General features: G+C 41.2%; 1 protein-coding gene across 1 annotated transcript in view; it reads right to left on the reverse strand.

Moving 5' to 3' along the window:
• Positions 1-24,277, reverse strand: part of LOC106025467 (cryptic protein-like) — a 46,886-nt gene extending 22,609 nt beyond the window's left edge. Inside the window, exons 1-8 of the mRNA XM_063259659.1 lie at positions 24,231-24,277; positions 23,390-23,450; positions 13,324-13,334; positions 12,585-12,749; positions 12,281-12,330; positions 12,018-12,188; positions 11,391-11,502; positions 11,177-11,286 (exon numbers count right to left, since the gene is read on the reverse strand). Of these exons, the coding sequence (XP_063115729.1) occupies positions 11,177-11,286; positions 11,391-11,502; positions 12,018-12,188; positions 12,281-12,330; positions 12,585-12,749; positions 13,324-13,334; positions 23,390-23,450; positions 24,231-24,277 (727 nt within the window). The remainder of the gene's footprint in view (positions 1-11,176; positions 11,287-11,390; positions 11,503-12,017; positions 12,189-12,280; positions 12,331-12,584; positions 12,750-13,323; positions 13,335-23,389; positions 23,451-24,230) is intronic.
• Between the last annotated feature and the right edge of the window lie 264 nt (positions 24,278-24,541).

Here is a 24,541-nt window from a genome sequence, read left to right on the forward strand (position 1 = left end):
TTCACTGGAAGAACAATAGCCTCTTTAACACATGGAGTTGGAAAACTTGGCTTTCCACATGCTGGAGACTGAAACTAGACCCATGCATATCACCATGCACAAAACTAAAGTCTAATGGACCAAAGACCTAAATATTAAAACAGAAGGTAGGTAGACATCTTGGAGACATAGTGGTAGGCAGAGAATTCATGAAATGCAAACTGCGTGAGAAACACTTCAAAGAATCAACAATTGGGATCGCATATTATTGAAAAGTTTCTGCGCTTCAAAAGAAATCGCCAACAGAATGAAAACAGAATCCACAGACTGGGAAAGAATTTTAGCCAGCAGCCCCTCAGACAAAGGACTTATATGCAGAACATATAAAGAACAGAAAAAAATCAAGCTCCTCAAATTCAAAGGCCCTCTCCAAAAATGGGCATCCAAGATGAACACACATTTACCAGATGAAGATATACAAATGGCAAATAAATACATGAAGAAATGTTCACCATCACTGCTCATTAGAGAAATGCAAATTAAAACAGCATTGAGATTTCGTCTCACTCCAGAAAGAACAGCTGCCATCAAGAATTTAACTAATAACAAATGTTGGGGGGCTGTGGGGAAAAAGGAACACTGCTCACTGTGGGTGGGAGTGCAGTCACTATGGAAATCAGTATGAAGATTTCTCTAAGACTAGGATTGGAAGTTCCATTCAATCCAGCTAGTCCCCTCCTGAGTATTTTCCCGGAAAATCTGACAATATCATGTCACAGTGATATATGTGCACCCACGTTCATAGCTGCACAATTTGTAATAACTAAATCTTGGAAACAACCAAAGATAGCCTCTATAACAATGGTTCTGTGAAAACTGGCTGTTCCCACATAGAATATTAACCTAGATTTCTATCTCTCACTTAGGTACTAAACTAAAGTCAAAATGTATCAAATATCTAAGTATTAAAATAGAAACACTGCTAAAAGATAAAATGGGTCAAACTCAAAGACAGGAATAAGCAAAGACATTTTGAATAGAACCTCAGTTACACAAGAAGTTACACCAAGAATTAACAATGGAATTAGATTGAAAAGACAATGCACAGCAAAGGAAACAACCAACAGAGTGAAGAGGCAACCTACAGAATGGGAGAACATTTTTGGCAGTTATTCCTCAGGCTGGGTATAATATCTCGAATATATACAAAATGTTAAAAAAATTAACCTCAGGCTGGGTATAATATCTAGAATATATACAAAATGCTAAAAAAAAAAAATTAACCCCCTTTAAGTAAAAACCCAATAAAAACTGGCAATTAAGTTGAATTGACACTTCTCAGAAGAAAAAGTACAAACGGTCAGTGAATACATGAAAAATGTTTAGCATCACTGATCATTAGAGAAATGCAAATCAAAACACCGAGATTCTATATTACTCTAGAAAGAGTAGTTATCATCAAGAAATCAAATCTGAACTAGTGTTGGTGAGGTTGTATGTTGTTGGTACTATTGTAAACTATTGCAACTGTATGCAAATCAGTATGGAGAGTCCTTTAAAAACCAAAAGTAGAAATTCCACTGAAGTCAGTTATTCCCTTCTAGGTATCTTCCCAATGGAGTTAAAACACCAAATTACAATAACACATGCACATCCATGCTTACAGCAGCACAACTCAGCTAAAACTTGGAAGTGGGCTATATAGGCATCAACAGATGAATAGATTTTTTAAAAAGTGGGGGTGCATCCCTGAAAGCCTCATGGGTCCCAGAGCCTCCCTACTCTGCCCAGCCCAGCATCCCAGTGCAATCCGTCAGGAGGATGAGGATGCCTGGCCAGCCACACAGGTCCCAGAGGAAAAATGACAAAATGAAAGAGCAAGATGCAGACTCAGACCTCAAGCCCACTAAGAACAAACCCAGGAGACACTGAAATAGAAGACACTGGGAATCATATGACTGAACTTCCTGAAACAATAGCAACTGAAGTAAAGAAAAGACTCTATGAAGCTATAGAAGAAATCAGATCGGAAACAATCACTCAGGAAAAACAGAAATGACAAACATTATGAAGGAAGTGTTGAATGTATCTAAGGAAGACACAGATTAAAAAAATAGAGGAATACAATAAAATGTTCAAAACGTTGAGTGAACAGTATAAACCAGAATTAGAATGCATGAAACAGATTCAAAGAGATATTCAGGAAACTAAAAATCCCATTGGAAGCCAGCAAAACTGCTTGTATGAAGCTGAAGATAGGCTCTCAGGTCTTGAAGACAGAATGGAAGCTAATGACGATGAAAGAAAAGATCTATCAGGCAAGGGATTTAGCTCAGTGGCATAAGTGCCTGCCTGGCAAGTGTGAGGTCATATATTCAATACCCAGTAAAAACAAAAAACAAAAAACAAAAACAAAACACCAACAACAAAAAGAACCTCTTAAAAATAACAAGAAACCAGGAAACAGCTGCAGGATGATGCAAAGAGAAGCAACATAAGACTGATAGGAGTTAATAAAAAACCAGAAGACAACACAAATGACATAAGAAGACTATTTACAGAAATGAAAGCAGACAAATTCTCCAAGCATGGGAAAAGAATCTGATATACAGCTAAATGAATATAGATACTTAATTAGCCATATTCAAAACAAATCTTCACCCAGACATACAATAATTAAGATTTCAGAAATTCAGCACAAAAACAGAATACTAAAAGCTGTCAGAAAAAAGTCACAGATCACCCATGAGGCAAAGCACAATAGAATCATGGCAGACTTCTCATCACAGACTCTCAAGTCAAGAAGAACTTGAAGTATTTGAAACAAAACAATTTCCAACCCTGATTCATGTACCCTGCAAAACTATCTTTCAAAAATCAATGGAAAAATAAGACACTTCTATGATAAAGAACAACTGAAGACATTCATTACCACCAAACCAATGCTACAAAGAGTATTGAAAGATGCTCTAGAAAGAGATATAGATGACCACGATTCCAGGAACAACAACAGAAGGAAACTACCAAGCAGGACACCTGCTTAAACAGAGAAAAAAGCAGAGAAACAGTAACAGAGATAACATGACAGAGATGAGTCACTACATATCAGATATATCCATCAATGTAAATTGCCTCAACTACCAGTGAAAAGAAACAGACTGGTACAGTGGATTAACAAACAAAATCCAACAATATGCTGTATACAAGAAACACATTTCACTCAAAGGAAATTCATAGACTGCAAGTCAAAGGATGGAAAACAACACTCTGTGCAACAAGAACCCAGGAAAAAGTGGCAGTAGCTATTCTGTTTGCAGATAATATGAACTTCAAACCAAAAATGATCAAAAGAGATGAAGAAGGTCACTACATATTTCTTAAGGGAAAACTCCAAGAGGAAGAGATTACAATCATAAATATACAGGCACCAAATATGGGAGCACATAACTACGTAAGACAAATCTTAATAGACAAAAAAAGTCAAATAAGCAATAATACAATTATAATGGGAGACCTTAACACCCCACCGTCACAAAGAGACAGACCAATGAATCAAAGAAAAACCAAAAATCAACAAAGGAATAACAGTACTCAATCAAATTTGTGAATCAATGGACCTAATAGATGTGTACACAGTATTCCACCCAACAATAGCAGAATACACATTCTTCTCAGCTGCACATGGGTCATTCTCTAAAGTAGACCATATACTAACCAACAGAACATGCTTAAGGAAATGCAAAGTAATTGAAATGATCTCATGCATATTATCTCACCATGGTGCAATAAAATTAGAAATTAATGACAAAAGAAACCACGAGAACCCCACAAACACATGGAAATTAAATAACATGCTCCTAAACAACCTATGGGTCACAGAAGAAATTAAACAGTGCCTACAACTAAATGAAAATGCAAATACAACTTACCAAAACCTGTGGGACAAAATAAAAGTAGTCCTCATAGGGAAACTTACAGTGGCAAATTCTCACGTTGGGAAAATGGAATGGACACAAACAACCTAATGTTGCACTGCAAACTTCTAGAAACATGATAAGCAAGTCAAGCCCAATGACCTAAGAAAGGAGAAAATTATAAAGATGAGAGCACATATCAACGCAATTGAAACTAAGAAAACAATACAAAGAATTAGTGAATCAAAGAGTTGGTTCTTTGCAAGAATATATAAAACTGATAAATGCCTAGCCAACCTTATGAAAAAGAGAAAATACAAAGCTCAAATCCATGCAATAAGAAATGCAAACGGTGAAACGACTACAAACCCTGTGGAAATACAGAAGATCATTAAAAGCTACTTCAAAACCTTTACTCTCATAGGATTGATAACCCAGAAGAGGTGGGCAGGTTCCTAGAAACATGAATTACCACAGCTGCATCAAAAAGACGTGAAACTGCTGAATAACCACTCCTATTCAATATAGTTCTGGAAACATTAGCCAAGCAAGACAAGAAAGAAAAATAAAAGAATAAGGATAGGAAAAAGTTAAAGTATTATTTGCAGATGACATGATACTCTCCATAGAAGACCCCTAAAACTCCATTGAAACACTAATTAGATGTAGTAACCCAATTCGACAATGTAGCTGGATACAAAGTCAATACTCAGAAATGAATAGCATTCCTGTACACAAACAACAAACCTATTCAGAGAGAAATAAGGGAAACCACAGTCTTCACAATACCATCTTAAAAAATGAAATACTTAGGAACCAGTCTGACAAAGGAAGTAAAAGAACCCAAGGCTGGAAATTACAGTATTCTGAAAAAAAAAAAAAAATCAAAGAGGATTTCAGAAAATGGAAAGACATTCTCTATTCATGGATAGGAAGAACAACATTGTGAAAATGGATATTCTCCCAAAATTGTTATACAGATTTAATGCAATCCAGATCAAAATACCACTAGCATACCTCAAAGATTTAGAGAAATCAGTCCTAAAACTCATCTAGAACCAGAAGAGACTTACAATAGTAAAGGCAATTCTGGGCAACAAACACAAGGCAGGAGCCATCACAATCTCTGACTTAAAGTTATACTACAAACCTACTCTGATAAAATCAGCATGGTACTGGAATAAAAACAGACCTGAAAGATCAGTGGAATAGATTAGAAGATACAGTCACAACTAAAAACATACTCAGCTACCTTATCTTACAAAGGTGCCAAATATGCTCACTAGAAGAAAGATAGCCTCTTTAATAAATGGTGCTGGAAAAACTACCTTTCCATATACTGAAAATTAAAACTAGACTCATGCCTATCACTATGCACTAAAGTTAAAATGGATCAAAGGTCTAAATATTAAAACAGAAACACTAAATCTGCTGCAAGACAAAGTAGCTAGAAATCTTGAAGACACAGGGGTAGGCAGAGTTCATGAACAGAAATCAAAGTGCACAGGAAATGCGTCCCAGAATCAATAACGGGGCTCTCATCTTACTAAAAAGTGCTTGCATATAAAAAGAAATCTCTAAGAGTGGGAAAAAAACCCACGAATTGGGAAAATATCTCAGCCAACTCTCCCTCAAACAAAGACCTTCCATCTAGAACATGTAAGGAATTTTAAAACATCAGGCCCCAGAAATTGAAAGACGCAATCCAATAATGGGCATCTGAGATGAATACACACTTCTCACATGAAGAAAAACAAGTGGCAAATAATATATGAAAAAATGCTCAACATCATTGGTCATTCGAGAAATGCAAATTAAAATAATACTGAGATTCCATCTCACTCCAGAAAGAATGGCCAGGATTAAGAAATATCAATAACAAATGCTGGAACTCTTCTGCACTGTTGGTGGGAGTGTCGACTGGTGAAACCACTGAGATCAGTATAAAAAGCTAGGATTAGTGGTCCCATTTGACCTAGCTATCCTGCTTCTGGGCACTTGCCCAGAAGAACTGAAAATATTGTACCACAGTGATGTGTGTTTACCATGTTTATAGCAGCACAAATTTGTAACAGCCAAATCTTAGAAACAACCCAAATACCTATCAACTGAAGAATGGATAAAAAGAGATGTGGCATTTTTATACAGTGAAGTACTACTCAGTTATAAAGAAGGATCACAGAGCCTTTTATAGGTAAATGGGAGGGATTTGAGACCATACTCACAAGTGAAATAAATCAAACTCATATGTGTAAGAACCACGTTGCCTCCCTACTGTAAGAAACTGAAAGAGCAAATAAGACCCAAACTTTACAATAAATATTGTAAGGAAAGAAACAGCTCAAACATAATTGGGGTTGGGGAAAGGAAGAAAGAAGGGAAAAGCCAAAAGACATAAATTTGTATCTATATATATAAGATAGCTCTCGACTATAGACGACTAAGACGACTATAGATGGCTAAGACGCCTATACTACTAATTCTATTAGTTCTTGGAAAAGAACAGTTAACACTCATATGATTAGCTCAATTTTGCATGTCTATATATGGATATCTAAGCAACTGTTTTGAAGGTAACAGTATACAATACAGCAACCACTGTTAAATTCCTGTCATTTTGAATTCTATATTGTTATTGTTTTGAGTTTGTTGTTGTTTGTTTGTCTCTCTTGCATTTGTTTTTATTTTCTTTTTTAAAAGAACACAATGGAAAATAAAAAGAATGAAAAGAAATGCGGTGTTTGTACACACTACTCGGACAGCATTACGTAGAAAAAAGGATGCATTTTGAGACTGTAATGTTAAGTAAAATAAGTCAGGCACACAACTGTAAATAATTCCTGCTGTATTGGTTGATACATTATGTCAACTTGTGGAGTTTAGAGGTCTAACCAAGTGCCTCCACAGAAGGCCAGGAGCATCACTTTGTAAACATCTTCATCTTGTGCAGAGGAGGACACGGAGTCTGTGAGTGCTACACCTGCCTGGCTTGCTCCAGGGTTTGGGGAGGAGCCTGCTTACAGTACAAGGGAGAAAAAGGGGCTTGCTTGCCTCAACTTTGCTCTTGTTGCTTTGCTGTCTTCTGCTGCCCTAAACTGTTGCCCCTGTGCCGTGCACCCTGCCTTGGAGTCAGCCGATTTTGGACTGAAACCTCCACAAAGTGTGAGCTAAATAAATCTTTCCCTCTTTAACTTTGAGCATCAAATATTTTGTCCCAACAATGAGAGAAAAGTGACTAAGATGTCTGGTTTCTCTTCTATGAGAAATCCAAAGCATAAATGAAGAGCAAAAGAAAACATATGTAATAGAAATATAGACATTGATCTTTAGCAAATGGGAAGTGAACCAAGAGATCAAGCATAAAGGATATAAAAAGAATTATGATGTACTATGTACATATATTACCTCCCTATTGTTAAGGTAATCACTATGTACTGCCAATGTACTAATACAAAAAAAAAATGTGAAAGAAAAAGACTAATAGGTATAATAAAACTCTCTGCTATGGCTAAGTCTAAAATGGACCTTTCAATAAATGTATATGAAAAGGTATGTCAGGCATGTCCAGGCATAGCGGTATACACCTGTAATCCCAGCCTTCAGAGGCTGAGGTAGGAGTGACTCAAGAGGCTGCTGACAGAAGAGCAGTCAGTCCTTCTAGGCAGTGAGACCATACAGCGCCCCAAGTCCACTGCTGTAAGGCGCTTTGTGAATTTGATTGAATCGATAAAATCCCTTAAGCTGAGATCTCAAAATGGAGCTAGGGGCATCATGATGCAGACCTCCATGGGTGCCTGGGGTCATCTCTTAAACTTAGAAAGAAATCAGTGGAACTTCTACTATTCATATACAAAAAGATTTTAAACATTGCTTTATTAATGTTTGTGATGCATATCTACAAAATCAGTGATTTTGCAACCCAGTGTTATTTTACACTGCATCGAGCAGAAACTGCTACTGGTGGATGACTTATTAGCCTGAGCAAGGACTTAAATATTTATCAAAAGTTCATTTTTAGATTTTAGACAGAGCAACAACTTTTGCCATATTTATTAGCCTTGTGCCTATGCGAAAAGGAGAACATAAATGAAATCAGGTTTGTGCATGCTCAGCATGGCAACTGTATCTCCACTGCTGAATGGAAAGGCGCTCAAATTATTTATGGGTTTTTGTTGTTGTTGGTGGTGGTGGTGGTGACGGTGATGGGGTTTTTTGTTGTTGTTGCTGTTGTTGTTTTTTGGGGTCATAGTTTTTGGAGATCACTCTGGAGGAGACAGCATCATGTCTCAGTGTGAGGCCCAGCCCAGTGTCTGAAAGTTTCCAATCTGCAGCCACACTTGGATGTCCCTGGGAACCAGACAGCTTCCTTTCCTGTCTGCACGCCCAGAGGGACTTGCCCGTGCACACGAGAATGTCCCAGCAGGGCTGGACATGAATCATAGCTGGCCAGGATTCTTCAGGGCCATTCTCATGGCATCCCCTCAGGCCACACAGTGGGTATGGCCCAAAGATGTTTGTTTGCCAGTTGGTTCAGTCTTTTATTTTATTTTCCACAAAAGTGTCTTTTTAAAATTGAGTTTACATAGTAAAGTTAACCTGGCCCCTCTTCACAGCATCACATTTATGTTCCCTGCATATCTCTTGAGCTTGCTATTTTATTATTATATAGAATCAATCTCCTCTTTTGTTCTGCTATTTTCTTTTTCTGATGCTGGGGACTGAACCCAGGGCCTTGAACACACTAGAACACAGAATTTCCTCTCCAGCACTACAGCATTCAATTGACCCATTTCCTTCCCTTCCTCCCTCACTCCCTCCTTTCCTGATCCTTCTCCTTGTGGAGCTGGAGATTGAACCCCGGGCCTTCCACACTCCAGGGGGTGCTCTATCACTAAGTTACACCTCCAGCCCTTAAACTGGCTTCTGATGCCTGTGAAAATGAGCTCTTGATTTTCTGGGGACACAGGTAGAAACAGTCATTCTTTGTCTAATGAAGAGAGCCTGGTGTGGTTTAAGGCCTGAGGAAAGAACCTTGACAGCTGGGAGCTTTTCTTTCTTGGGCTTGCTGACCCACCCTGGGAGCAGCAGGGGTTTCAAGCAGCAAAGAGGGGTTGGGGGGGGGGCTGAATTTTGCAACCTTCCCATCTGTAGATGTTTTTCAAACTATTATAAAGTTTTTCATTTCATCTTCTATAGATGCTAAAACTGCCATTACAGGATTTAAAACACTTGCTATGGGCTGTGGATTTAGTTCAGCGGTGAAAGTGCCTACCTGGCAAGCATGAGGTCATGAGTTCAAGCCCTGGTACGGAGGGAGGGGGTTGTGGGGTAGGGTGTGTGTGTGTGGGGGGGGGTGGACTGCAAAAAAGAAAGAAAGAAATCAGTGTGGAGATTTCCCAAAAAACTAAGATTGGAGGTCTCATTTGATCCAGCTATTCTCCTTCTGAGTATTTTTCCAGAAGAACTGAAAACATCATGCCACAGCGATGTATGTGCACCCATGTTTATAGCTACACAATTTGTAATAGTCAATTGGTGTTGGAAACACCACCAAAACATATCAACTGAGGAATGGATAAAAAAGATGTGGAGTTTTTATACAGTGGAGTACTACTCAGCTATCAAGAATGATAAACTCAAGGCTTTGAAACCACACTCATAGGTGAAATAAAAGACTCGTACATGTAAAAACCATATTGTCTCACTAGTGTAAGAAACTGAAACAGCAAATAAGAGCCCAAAATTACAATATAGTAAAATGGAAAGAAACTGCTCAAAGGGAAATATATTGTTTGATCAGTTTTACATGCCCGTATCTGCCAACTTGAGCAACTATTTTGAAGACAACAGTATGTAATATAGCAACCACTGTTAAATTCCTATCATCTTAGTTTGAAATTCTATATCGCAGCTTTTTGTGGTTATTGTTGTCATATTGCTTTTTTCTTTTGGTTTGCTTCTTGATTTTTCTTATTTTTTTCCTTTAAAATCAATTGAAAAAAAAAAAAAAAAAGAAGAAGCCATCTGCCACTGTTTGTGGCAGACAGTCAATAGTCTAAGCCTTGGAATTTCCCAGTAGTACGTAAGACAGTGATCTGATACCCGGGATCTGATACCTACCCGAGTCCCTGCCCCACAGGCTTTATAGAGACATGCAAAATGACCTCAGCCGGCCCTTTCTCCACATTAGTACTCTGTGTGTTGGGAGAACGGGACATGTGGGGGAACTGCAGGAGGAAACTATGAGGTGCCTATGAGACTATAAAGGTGTTACCGACTATTCTGACTGTCAGTCCCCCAAATCTGTGTCCTCTGATTTTGGGGTCACAAGAAACAGTTGGTGAACTGGAGACGAAAGTCCGGCAAATAGAGAACTCACCGGTGACAGGGGACTTTGGGGAAATGTTTGCATTACGGGGAGAGAGAAGTGGACATATGCGTGGAATACCACTCTGCTTGCTTGGTATGAAGCAGAGCAGGCTGGGAAGGGATTGGAAGGTAAGTTAGCAGCTGAGCGCTCCCTGATGTGCCCCTCCACGCACAGCTCCACCAACAGTAAGAATGGGAAGCTGAGCACAAAGCTGCAGGGCAAGACTCCCCCGCCACTTGTTCTCCTCCAGCTGTCCTGCCTGAGGATGCCTGAGCAGAGAGGGCCTGGCAGTCAAAGGCCATGCAATCATTAGGGGTTCCCCTGCCCTGCGGGAGGCCTCCAGAGGCCCCTGACATGGAGGCAGGGGCAGCAAAGTGCATAGAGCTCTGGCTTCTTTGAGTGCTCTCTCAACTCCCTGCACAACTGAAGCATTAAGGGATGACCCAGGCAGATGTGGGGACTTGGGCTGGAGGAGGACGCCTCCCACCCGCTACAGTGTGCCAACCCAGGCTGAGAAGGAGGGAGGGCGCAGGAGGCTGGCAATGCCACATCCTGAAATGTCCTGCTGCCTGACCCTGCAGGGCAGCTCCTGCCAGGGGGCCTGAACCGAGCCTTGGCCCTTGCTGCTCTCCACTTCAAGCCTGAGGAGAGGAGGCTGCAGGAACATCGCCACTGATGCCCCGCTGGACTAGCTTGGCTTCTGCTAACCAGCTTGTCAGCTCCTCAAACTGGCTCACTGTCAAGGACGCTTAAGGGGCAGTTAAACCCAACAATCTGCATTGTTTTTAAAACTTGAAAATTTTAAATAATGACTCATAAGCGGTTCACAAAGCTCTTGACCTTCCAGAGTGATGACCGAACCCGGACCGCTCATTTCGAAGGCACAGTTCGCGTGTCCAGTGCGCGCCCTTACCGCAGCGGCCAGGCGTCTGGTTGGGCAGGCAGTGGAGGGCCCCGAACAGGCACCTGCAGAGGCGGCAGCCGCGGATGGTCCAGGCTCCGTTGCTCAGGGCGCTGCAGTCGCTGCGGAGCGGGCAGTGCATCGGTGCGGTTCGGGAGCATGCCTGCCCCCCAGATCCCTCTGGCCACCCCACCCCCGCAACCCCCGCTAGGGCCTCCGTGCCCACCTGCGCCTCTGGTCGTGCTCGCAGTAGCGGCCGGTGAAGTGCGCGGGGCACACACAGAAGCTTCCCAGCACGCAGGTGCCCCCGTTCCTGCAGCAGCGCGGTGGCGGCGCACCTGCGGGGTCACAGAGTCACCGGCTGGCCTCCGCCCTGAGCGGTCGGGGCCGCCGCCGGGAGGCCGCGGAGCCAGCTCCCCGCTGGGCGTGTGTGCTCACCAAACTCTGCTTGTTAGCTCAGGGCTGAAAAACAAACTGCCCAGGGCTCCGGCGGGCAGGAGCCGCCCGGGGGCACCCCGCGAGCCGGGTTCTCGCCCGCATTGCCTTTCACATGTTAAAGTCAGCTGCGGCTCCTGCGCAGCGGGAGCGCAGCCTCCGTGGGCGGACCACCCACGTCCTGGGGCCGCAGCGCAGCCGGTCCCGGTTCCCTGGCCAGGGGACGCAGCCCTCTGCGGATTAGGCGCCAGGACCTTTAAAGACAAACGCCTCCCTGGGAAGCCTTTTCATTTGTAGTGATGTGTGGCACGAAGACGACGAGGATCTGCCCCCTTGTGGTTTCTGACTTTTCCTGTGAATGACCCTCCCCTCCTGTCCCCGCCACCGCGCAGGTCCCGAGCTCTGCGGGGAGACTTACGCGCTCCGTGCGCCCTGGGGTGCGGGGTCGCGCGCCGAGGCCTCCAGCCCTCGCAGCTTGCGTTTCCCGCCCTGAAATGATCCAGGGCCCGAGGGAGCGCCGTGGGCCTCAGCTCGGGGGTGGCCACATTGCTGACTTCTCTACCACCTTTGTGTTTCTCTTCGTGAGAGCCTTTCAAAAATATAAGGCGTGAGACTGATAACGATGGAGAAACGGATTTTGTATGCAGTTAAACCTGAGCCTATGAACAAAACGTTTCTTACTGTTTCCCGCGTGGACCAGCTGTAATGCCAAACTGACTAGACACAGCAGCCTAGGAAATGTAAGAAAATTATTAAAATTTGAAAGCAGAAAAGGCGAATGCAATGCAATGATTATATACAAATACGTAACTACAATAACAATATAATAAAATGCAATCATTTTGAAAGTTAAATTTTGGGGAATGTCATAGTTTAGGAAGATTCGGAGGTGAGGTGAAAGGGCTTTCTTCCTCTGCCAGAATCAGTGGTACTCTCACTGCAGTTTATCCTGAGCGCTTTAAACCTGTCTGGTGACTTCCCTTACCTGACATGGTGCCTCCAGGTCATTTTCTCACTGACAAGTCCAGTCCAGTTGGTATAAGTTGGAAACGTCTCCTTCCTCATCAGTGCAATGAACACCAATTCCCAGGGAGGCTGAGTCTGGACGGTTTCGCACCGGAGGGCATCTTCACTCTGTTCCTTCAAACAACTGCCTCAGCACACACAGAGCGTTAGCATGGAAGACAGAGACATTTGCTTCCCTCGTCTTTGGCGCAGACAAACAGCCATGACACCTTTCAGTTCTGCCTTGGAAACCCTCAGGAGCTCCTGCTGTGACACCAAAGAGGCCAGAGGACTGTCCCCCAGTTAACCACCTCTGAGGAGGGGGTGGAGACACAGGCTGACCATGCCCCAAACCCAAACTTAACCCCAGCAGTATTCACAGAGTTGGTAGCAGCAAACATTCATGAGCAAGGGGACGAGTTCTTATCTCAAGAAAAAAACCATTTGATTAATTAATTAGTTAATTAATGCCCAACACCAACAGAAAAACTTTCCCAGGGAAATGGAGACTTTGCTATTGTATACTCCTTGTCCTAGAGATGGTGAGACAGGTCAGCTAGAGAGGGCAGCTGCTGTGTGAGACAGAGCAGCCCGAGCCCCAGAAGTGTGACTGCTGAGCAGGGTTTGTGGGAGGCCTTCTTCCCCTGCTTTCTCAGGGTATCCTTACTGCCACAGAGGTGCAAAGGCTGCTGCAGGGCTTCCCTGTGAAAGACACTCACCTTACCAGCACCTGAAAGAGCGAAATGGAGGCTTGGAAACATTAAGTCCCTGGGCGGTGAGGTTTTGGAAAAACAGGAATGCACAAATATGTAGGAAAACTCTTGGAGTGTGATGTGCGAAGCCTGCTGCACACAGGAGTCCTGCTCACCACCTCATGCCCAGCAGACAGCGGCTTCCAGTTTTTCCACTTGCTAAAATCAGGCCTGGGGCCCTTTCATCAATGCTAGAAAGCACGTTGCAACTCAGTATGGCAAATTGTATTTTAATATGAGAACTGACTTCAAGAGCCTGCCTGGCAAGCCCCAGGCTGTGAGTTCTATCCCCAGTACCAACAAAACAAAACAAACAACAGACAAAAACCACGATTTCTAAACAATAATATGCTTCTCTGAAAGTTGAAATAGCTTTTGACTCTCATTTGATTTCTTGTATCTCTAAATGTTACCTTTATTACAGGGACCATTAACTTAGCAAGGCGCCAGAGAGCCTGGCTAGCACAAGACCTCCTGAGGAAGGGTTCTGTAAGTCCGAAGATCAGGCCAGACTGACAGACCCGAGGGAACAAAACTCACAGGAGATGGCACCCAGGGCTTCAGTCAACACATCCAGGAAAGGTTCATTTTGAAGTTGAATGGTGCTTATTAGTTTATTACATAATTTAGCTATGTACAAAATGTAAGTACATTTATGACTAAATTAATAGAAACGTTTACATGATTGAACCTGGCTGTGTATTAAAACCATATGAAAGCCTAACTGATGGTATTTCTTTGTTTAAAAAAAAGTTTTACAATTTTTACTTTAAAGAATCTTATGCAAACAAAAGTATTGTAATAGTAGTAAAGTTTCAAATAGATCATTTAAAATGTAATTCCTCACAATATCTTTTATTTCCAAGCATACAAAAAAGCCAGGAAAAAGATTCAGTAAACTCAGGTTCGCCATGTGAATACAATCTTATTTCTTCCCAGGCTTACTGTCTTAGAATCGTTAAAAGCCAATCCCAGATATTTGGTAGTGGACATTGAATCTAGGGCCTATCCAAGCCAGGGAAATACTCTACAATCCAGTTATATCCCTTGCCCCTCAAATGAAGTTTTAAACATCTCCTATGCTTTCAAACGGAAATTGCAGAAAAAGGGAAGCAAATGGCTCATCTTGGACAAGAAACACCCAAAAGATGTCTATCTTTGGCTGTTTGCCAAAGAACTAGTGGGCCTCCCCGAGCATCAGGGGCTGGGCCTTGGAGCTAATACCACTGCTGAACTCTTTCTCTCCACTCTGTCACTTACTCTCACCAGGCCTTTGTGGTCTCTGAGTGTCCCCTCTACTCAAAGGTCTCATAAAAGAAGTTTTGCATCTCCTTGCTGAGAGAATTGCCATGAACCAAACCTGACTTGTAAGAGTTGCCTGGAATGCCTAGAGTGGGGGAAGGTGGATCCCTTGTGTGTGGGGAGGGGGATGGTGCTTCCTCTTTCTTGTTATCAGCTGTAAAGAGATAAGACTGGAGCCAGCAATCCAACCTCCAGGAGATAAAACTGTGTGGGAACCAAGACACCCAGGATTACACACTGTCACATTCTCAGCACAGCAAGGGATCTCAGCAGCAGATGCCTGGCAGCCAAGTCAGTGTGAAGGGTTCTTTGCCACTTTAAAGCTGTCCACCTGAGCTGTTCACTGGGGTCCCCAGGAGAGTGACAACTGGAGTTTCTCCTCCTGTCTTTGTGCTTAAACTGGGCTGCTTTCTGTTTGTATGAATTTTCCTTTCCTGGATATCTCATGGGAGTGAAATAATACAGTGTTTGTCATTTGTTTGTTAGGTTTTGTGGTACTGGCAAATGAACTCAGGGTCTCCTGTGATAACCAAATGCTCTGCCTCTGAGCTCTACCCACAGCCCTTTGCATCTGTTTATCCCTTTGCATCTTTTAATCCCTTTTTATCCCTTTGCATCTGGTTCATTTCATGCAGCCTAATATTTTTTGGCTTATCCACGTGGTGTGGTAGCATGAATCAGAACTTCACTTCTTTTCATGACTGAATAATATCTTATTGTACATATGTATACACTGTTATTAATTCATCATCTGTGGATGGACACATGGCCTTTGTATAACTCTCAAGAGAACACAGAGGAAAAACAGCCATCCACATGCCGATGAGCAAGGTCACAGGAGAAACCAAATCTGCCAGCATGGTGGTCTTAGACTTCCAGCCCCCAGAACGATGAGAAAATAAAGGTATGTCGCTTCAGTTGCCCAGTTCATTGTTTTGCCACGGCAATGCAAAGCAACACCCAAGGTCCTTGTGTATGATTTCATTTTATTTTACTTTTTGATGCTTGGAACTGAACACAGGGGCTCCTTCATGCTAAGTACAAGCTTTACTCCTGAGCTACACGCCTGACATATTTTTCCCATTATGTTATGTTTTAGGTAACAGAGTAATTTCTGAAAACCATAGAGTATATTTCTACTGGCAACCTTCACAAATGTTGGAGACCATCTACTCAGTGTCCTTCCAAGTACACTTTCATTCAGCAAAAATCTTGCAAAAAGTTCTCTCCAGGCCATGTTATTAGCCCTGTTGATGTTCTTCAAATCAAATGGTGAAAGTGATATAGGGAAAAGAAACTCGCAACCTCCTAGGTGTCTGGTATGAACTTGTGTTGTCTAAAACTGAAGAATGAATTTTAGGAAAAATAGAGGTCAACAGCAGAATATATTTATTGAAACAAAGAAAGCTTCTTTCTGAGAGAGACAGAAGAGGTCCAGAGAAGGTTGCCAAAGACTGTCTTTTCTAGGGACTTTTACAGAGTAAAACTACAAGGTGAGACAAGTCCAAGGTGAGGAAAACTTGTGAACTTGCAAGGGTTGGGCATAAGTTGGTACAGAACCATGTTTAACCAATAGGATTAATGGCTCAGGTAGAATTGATTAAATTGGGGACAAATGGGGAAGCCAGTCGCACAGTAAGGGGGCATGCTTAAGAGCAGTGACTCTTCCTGTAGGGCATTGGGAGGTGACTCCTAACCTCCTCAGGGGGAGAGAGGACTATTTAGAATATCAGTCCTTGGGACATGGATCCATTTCTTTGATCTTTTATCTTGAGGCCCGGCCCACAGCAGGAGGTGACTGTCTCCCTCACAGTCACAGGTCTCTGGGCTTCTGCACTGGTTTCATCCAGGACCTAGCCCTGTGCCACTGCCTGTGATGTCTCTGCCTACCTCAGCTCCCTGTAACACCTGGACTGTTGTGGCAGTGACTGCTCTGGCCCCCAGAGAACCCAGAAGAGTGAGAGGCGATCATCTCACTGACCAGAAGTGACCAACTCAGGTGACAAGAGATCATCTCTCAAACAACAGATCTCCACAGCTAATTTCCATATTCCAAATGTGGACACACCCGGAGAAGGATAATCACCAAGGCCTTTGGTTTCTAGATAATACAGTCCTTGCAGATTTATTTGCAGAAAACATGGTCTTAAAAAAGCAAAAAGCATGAATTTCCCAAAGTGAAGAGAGGCTTAAAATAAATTAAAATGTAGAGAGAAGTTTAGTTTCCCAGTACTGTGGCGGAAGCAGGCAGAAGTGTACTTTTCAATACAAGCCTGGGTCCAGGGGTACTCCTTTGTTTTTTTTTTTTTTTTAATTTTATTTAAAAGGAAAAAGAGAAAAACACAAAACAAAACAAAGCGGTGTAATGGTACAAGTAATACAGAACTACAAAAAAACCGAAAAAAACAAAAAAGATATCACCAGGTAATACATTACATATTATCATCTTAGAGATAGTTGCTCAAATCACAGTATCAAAGCATACAAAGTGGACATTCAAACAGTGAGACTGCAAACAGTTGTGTTCAATGATCCAACCAAAAACATTAATATGGTCGGCTATTTAACACCCCTAAACACACTTGCTGTTATATCCTTTAGAGCTCTTTTTTCCCTCTCTTTTTTACAACAAAATTTACACATTTTGGGTTTTATTACTCCTTAGTTCTTATCACTTTTTGTGGGGGGAGAGAATAAAGTCAAATGTGGCAAAACAATGCTGTCAGTCAAAACCAGGGATAGACATAGCACATGGTGTAAAACAGAGTACAAAGTTATCAACAATGTCTCTTGTTTCCTTAAAAAGAATTGTCTATCTCAATAGATATTATAAAGTTGAACAAACAGTAGAAAACAAGACCAATAAAACTTAAGCATTGTAAACATTACAGGACTTCCAAAGGAGACAATAGTCAAACCAGAATGGGCATCTTAGTGAATCTTATTGCCTTCAAAGTAGTTGCCTATACCCTCAAACTTGATACTACCATACAGAATGGAACAGAGTCTAATCAGTCAAAACAAGATCGTGGGAGTATTACAGGACTTCAAAACAAGATAATACGAAATCAAAAAAAGTTACTATTATATATCCTGCTAATTTTTTAAATTTTTCCCCTTAATTAAAAAAAACATAAGAAATAACTAAATAAATTTTTAAAGAATAAGGGAGAGATTGAGATAAAACAGGACATAACAATATAACAATACAGGTCAAAGCATGACTGTTTCAGCCACCTAGTGCTTCACCATCAAATAACCCGACTTAATAGTAGTTACCATAATGTCTGTCTTTTTCCTTGAAATATTTGAATAAAACTTCATATACTATAGCTTCAAATATTTCCATATCAAGAACCCCAGAATAAAGCCTTTCCAATTAATAAGTGAAAAATTTATAAGGCTTCAAGGCCACATAATGGGGAATCATGATTACCACATATTTTTATATATTTGAATCATTACTTACATTAGGGAAACTATTCGGTATTCACACATGCGAGATTGATTTATTTCACTTATGAGTATGGTCTCAAGCTGCGCCCATTTATTGATAAATATCTCAATGTGATCCTTCTTTATAGCTGAGTAGTACTCCATTGTATAGAAATACCACCACTTTTTTATCCATTCCTAAGTTGATGGACACTTGGGTTCTTTCCAAGATCAGGTGATTACAAATTGTGCTGCTATAAACATAGGTGCGCATATATCACTGTGGTACGATGCTTTCAGTTCTTCTGTGAATATGCCTAGAAGTGGAATAGCTGGAATAAATGGGATTTCCAATCCCAGCTTTTTGAGAAATCTCCAGACTGACCTCCACAAAGGTTGTACCAGTCTACACTCCCACCAACAGTGTAGAAGAGTTCCTTTTTCCCCACAGCCTCTCCAGCATTTGTTGTTGTTGGTTTTCTTGATCCTGGCCATTCTTTCAGAAGTGAGTTGCTATCTCAGTGTGGTTTTAATTTGCATTTCTCTAATGACCAATGATGATGAACATTTTTTCATGTATTTATTTGCCATTTGCATTTCTTCATCTGAGAAGTGCGTATTCATCTCAGATGCCCATTTTTGGATTGGATCTTTGAATTTTGGGGGTCTGAGTTTTTTAATTCTTTATATGTTTTAGACAAGAGTCCCTTGTCTGAGATAGAGTTCACTAAAATCTTTTCCCAGTTTGTGGGTTTTCTTTTCACTATGTTGGAGATTTCTTTTGACATGCAGAAACTTTTTAATAACAACTGGCCCCAGTTATTGATTCGGGGAAGTATTTCCTGTGCGGTTTGAGTCCTGTTCATGAATTCTCTACACACTCCCATGTCTTCAAAGTTTCTACCCAATTTGTCTTCCAATAGATTTAGTGTGTCGCTTTTAATATTCAGATCTTTGCCCCATTTAGATTTTAATTTAGTACATGGTGATAGACATGGGTCTAGCTTTAGTTTTCGGCAAATGGAGAGCCAGTTTTTCCAGCACCATTTATTAAAGAGACTGTCGTTCTTCCAGTGAACCTGCTTGGCTCCTTTATCAAAGATAAGGTGGTTGAGTGTGTTTGTAGTCGTGGTTGTATCTTCTAATCTATTCCATTGATCTTCGCCTCTGTTTTGATTCCAATACCATGTTGATTTTACTACTGTTGCTTTGTAGTATAACTTCAAGTCAGGGATTGTGATGCCTCCTGCTTTGTCTTTGCTGCTTATAATTGCCTTTGCTATTCTAGGTCTCTTCTGGTTCCAGATGAAATTTAGGAGTGATTTCTCTAGATCTATAAGGTATGTTGATGGTATGTTTATTGGGATTGCATTGAATCTGTATAACAGTTTTGGGAGAATGGTCATTTTCACAATGTTTGTTCTTCATATCCATGAGCAAGGGATGTCTTTCCATTTTCTGAGATCATCTTTGATTTCTTTTTTCAGTGCATTATAATTTTCACTGTATAAGTCCTTCACTTCTTTCGTGAGAGTAATTCCTAAATATTTCATTTTTTTGCTTGCTAATGTGAAGAGTGTAGTTTCTCATATTTCCCTCTCTGTGATTTTGTTGTTCGTGTATAGGAATGCTATTGATTTCTGAGTATTGATTTTGTATCCAGCCTCATTACTGCATTTATTTTTTGTATCTAAGAGTCTTTCAATGGAGTTTAAGGGGTCTTCTATATAGAGTATCATGTCATCTGCAAACAATGATAATTTAACTTCTTCTTTTCCTATCTTTACCCCTTTTATTTCTCTCTCTTGCCTAATTGCTCTGGGTAGTACTTCCAGTACTATATTAAATAGGAGTGGTGATAAAGGATATCCTTGTCTTGTGCCTGATTTTAAAGTAAAGGCTTTCAATTTTTGGCCATTTAGTATGATACTGGCTGTTGGTTTGTCAGAAATGGCCTTTATTATATTGAGGTAAAGACAATCTATTCCAATTTTCTGTAAAGTTTTTATCATGAATAAATGTTGGACCTTATCTAAGGCTTTTTCTGCATCTATAGAAATGATCATGTGATTCTTATTTTTGGCTTTATTGATATGGTGGATTACATCTATTGATTTATGTATGTTGAACCATCCTTGTATTCTTGGGATGAATCCCACTTGGTCATGGTGTATAATCTTCTTGATGATTTGCTGCATCCTATTTGCCAATATTTTATTGAGGATTTTTGCATCTGTGTTCATTAGGGAGATCAGTCTATAGTTGTCTTTTTTAGTGGGGTCTTTCTCAGGTTTTGGTACTAGAGTAATATTTGCTTCCAGGAATGTCTTAGGAAGGATTGCTTCCCTTTCCAGTTTCATTGAATAGTTTGAGGAGTGTCGGCATTAGGTCTTCTTTGTGTTTCTTGTAGAATTCTGCAGTGAATCCATCTGGGCCTGGGCTCTGCTTTGTAGGTAAGGACTTAATTACATTTTCAATTTCATTAACAGAAATTGGGTTATTCAACAGTTTTACATCCTCTTGATCTAGCTTTGGTACTTCATATGTTTCTAAGAATCTGTCTATTTCTTCTGTGTTATCAAACTTTTGAGAGTAGAGGTTTTCGAAATAGGTGTTGATGATCCTCTGTATTTCTATTGGGTCTGTAGTGATTTCACCTTTTTCATTTCTTATTGCATGAATTTGAGCTTTTTCTTCCCTTTTTCAAATAAGGTTGGCTAAGGGCTTATCGATTTTATTTATTCTTTCAAAGAACCAACTCTTTGATTCGTTGATTCTTTGGATTGTTTTCTTAGTCTCTATTGCATTGATTTCTGCTCTGATTTTTATAATTTCCTTCCTTCTTTTGGCTTTGGGCTTGACTTGCTCTTCTTTTTCTAGCTGTTTGAGGTGTAGCATCAAGTTATTTATTTGTATTCTTTCTGTTTTCCTGATGTGGAAACTCAGTGCAATAAATTTTCCTCTGAGGACGGCTTTCATTGCATCCCACAGATTCCGTTAAGTTGTATCTGAATTTTCATTTTCTTTTAGGTATTGTTTAATTTCTTCTTTAATTTCTTCTATGGCCCACTGATTACTCAAGAGTGTGTTATTCAGTTTCCATGTGTTTGCGGGATTTTTGCAGTATCTTTTATCATTAATTTCTAATTTCAGAGCGCTATGATCCGATAACATGCAAGGGATGATTTCAACTCTTTTGCATTTGTTTAAATATGTTCTGTGAACTAATATATGGTCTATTTTAGAGAATGATCCATATACTGCTGAAAAGAATGTGTATTCTGATGTTGTTGGGTGGAACATTCTGTATATGTCTATCAAATCCATTTGTTTGCAGGTGTGATTCAGTTCTGTTATTTCTTTGCTCATTTTCTGTCTGGTTGATCTGTCCCTTGGTGTCAATGACCTATTATGGTCTCCTGTTACAATTGTGTTACTGCTAATTTGAGTTTTCATTTCTGTTAATTGTTGTTTTATATAACTGGATGCTCTGGAGTTTGGTACATATATATTTAAGATAGTTATCTATTCCTCTTGGGGTTTTCCCCTTACGAGTATGTAGTGACCTTCTTTGTCCTTTATGGTCATTGTTGGTTTAAAGTTCACTTTGTCTGCAAACAGAATGGCTACGCCTGCCTTGTTTTGGATTTCTGCTGCATGATGTATTGTTTTCCATCCTTTGACTTTCAGTCTGTGAGTATCCTTCTGGGTTAGATGGGTTTCCTGTAAACAGCATATGGTTGGATTTTGTTTCTTGATCCATTCTGCTAGTCTGTTTCTTTTGATTGGTGCATTGAGACCATTTACATTAATGGTTATTACTGTTAAATGCTGGTTTATTGTTGACATGTTATCTCTCTGCTGTTGCATCTTTATCTTTCTGTTCTGTTTAATTATCTGTTTTGCTTAGTGGTTTTTTCCTTTGTGTATCTAAACTGTCTCTCAATATTTTTTGTAGGGTTGGTATGGTGTTCATGAAGTTCTTCAGCTGTTCTTTGTCATGGAAGTATTGTATTTCACCATCAATTTTGAATGATAGTTTTGCAGGATACATCAGTCTAGGTTGGAAATCATTTTGGTTTAGGATCTGGAATACTTTACTCCATGCTCTTCTTGACTTTATTGTTTGTGCTGAGAAGTCTGCTGTGATTCTGATAGGTTTTCCTTTATAAGTGATCTGTCTTTTCTCTCTGACAGCTTTTAATAATCTATTCTTGTGTTGGATTTCTGGGATGGTGATTATTATATGTCTGTGTGTAGTTTTATTTTGGTTATGACTATTTGGAGTTCTATATGCTTCACTGATCCTGATGTCTGTTTCTGATCTCCTGCTTGGGAAATTTTCAGCTATTACTTCTTTAAATATCCTCTTGACATCCTTTATGTTGTCTCCTTCTTTTTCATTAATCCCTATCATTCTTATGTTATTTCTCTTTGGGTCATCTTGCAGTTGGTGAATTGTTGTTTCCTGATCCCTTGTTAGTTTTAAAAGATCTTTCCTTTCCTGTTCACTAGCTGGAATCCTGTCTTCAAGGTCTGAAATTCTGTCTTCACTTTCATTAAGGCGGTTTTTACAACTTTCGGTGGAGTTTTTTATTTCCTGCATATCTCTGTGCATCTGCATTATGTATTCTGTTTGTTTCTTATATTGCTCGTCTAGCGATTCTATCTTTTTGTTTAGTTCCTCCAATTTCTTCTCTGTGTTTTCTTTAGATATATTCAGAATCTCTTTCATTTCTTTTATCATTTCTTCTTTTACCTGGGAGATTATTTCGAGTTTGAATTTCTTTAAAGCTTCCTGGAGTTGCTTGTTAATTTCAGTAGCTATTGTGTCCGATATTTGAGGTGAATGGCATGTAATTTCCTCTATATACATTGCACCTAGGGTTTCTTGAGATGGGCTGGAGGTTTGAGGTTGTAATTTGGTCTTTTGTTTTGTTATTTTTCTATATTTCTGTGTTTCAAGTGTTATTTGAAAGCTTCCTCAGGATCTGTTGGAAATCTCCTTGTATGTTTGCAGCTACTGAGACTCTGGCACCACGCTACCCCATGCCACTGGGCCTGCAGAACCAATGGCCCTCCTCTGCCTGCTCAGAACTCCGCAGTTCCAGAGAAGCTGGGCCTCAGGGACACTATGTGCCCACCTGCCCGTTGGAAGCTCCATGGCTCTCCAATAGCAGCCAGGATGTGGAGGCAGATGTAGACGCCCCAAACCCACCTCTCCAATTCACTGCACCTGGAATCCTGGAGGGACCCAAACAGTCTGGGCTCTGGGCCGAGTGTTCTGACCACTCACCGCAGGCTGCGGGGCCTCCAGAACCTGCGATGCTCCACTGCCCACCGAGTCATGCACAGTCCTGCAGACACACGGGGAGGTTGATGCAGGTGCCTCAGATCCGCCAAGCCCCTCCTCTGCACACCGATGGCGAGGTGTGGGAGGCCCAAACAGGCTGGGCTACGGGGATAGCATGGGCCCGCCCACCCGTTGGAAGCTCAGTAGTTCTCCAAGTGCAGCCGGAATGGGGAGGCAGATGTAGGGGCCTCAAACCCACTTTTCCACTTCACTGCACCTGGAAGCCTGGAGGGTCACGAACAGTCTGGGATTTGGGCAGAGTGAGCTAAGCACTCACCACAGGCCGCAGAGACTGCGGAACCTGCGATCCCTCCCTGCTTGCTGAGATAGCCACAGTCCTCCAGACACACAGGGAAGCTGATGCTGGCACCCCATTCCGCCCAGCCCCTCCTCTCGGGGGCCCTCCTTCGAGTGCCACCTGTGAAACAGTCCAGTACCTGGCAATGAAGCACAGGGGAGGGAGACCAGTGGGGCCTCAGCATGGATGCTAAGCACACTGTGCGCCTTAGGTTAATTTTTATTCCCCACCCTAAGGACTATGGCAGAGTGGAGGGGTCACTGGAGAGCAGACCACTGTGAAAGAGAGAACACAGTGGCAATGAGCTTAATGGCAGCAGATTTTTGCATGCCCACTTCTCAAGCTGATGTCAGATCCACGCAAACTTACTGAAAAATTATTTGATTTTGTGTCAGAGTAATTGAACACAGCATTTTCTGCTTGGTCCTAGATGCTGGGCTTGGGCACATGTCTCTTGGCTATCCATGACAGCCCATGCCCACTTACACAGCAAGTTTTGTCCCATTCCACTCTTGTTCCACTCTTGTCACCATTCTTACTGGAGCTCTTAGGTCACTTGGGACTAAAATGCTTTGTTCTTCAATCCCTGAGCCTTGTCCACATCAACAGTTCACACTCACCACTTTGTGCAGCTCCCCCAACACCCCTCCAATCCAACTGTGCACCTAAGAAAACCCATACATTGTGTCAACTTGAGAAGTTCAGAAGCTTAACTTCAGCAAGCCAGGGTCTTTGCTTTATAAACATCCTCATCCTGTACAGGAGGAAGGCTAGGATATGGTGCCTGAAAGGATTTT

Source organism: Cavia porcellus, unplaced genomic scaffold (assembly GCF_034190915.1).
Source record: "Cavia porcellus strain 051 isolate PalLab524CR breed Dunkin Hartley unplaced genomic scaffold, mCavPor4.1 scaffold_12, whole genome shotgun sequence".
NCBI classification, from domain to species: Eukaryota; Metazoa; Chordata; class Mammalia; order Rodentia; family Caviidae; genus Cavia; species Cavia porcellus.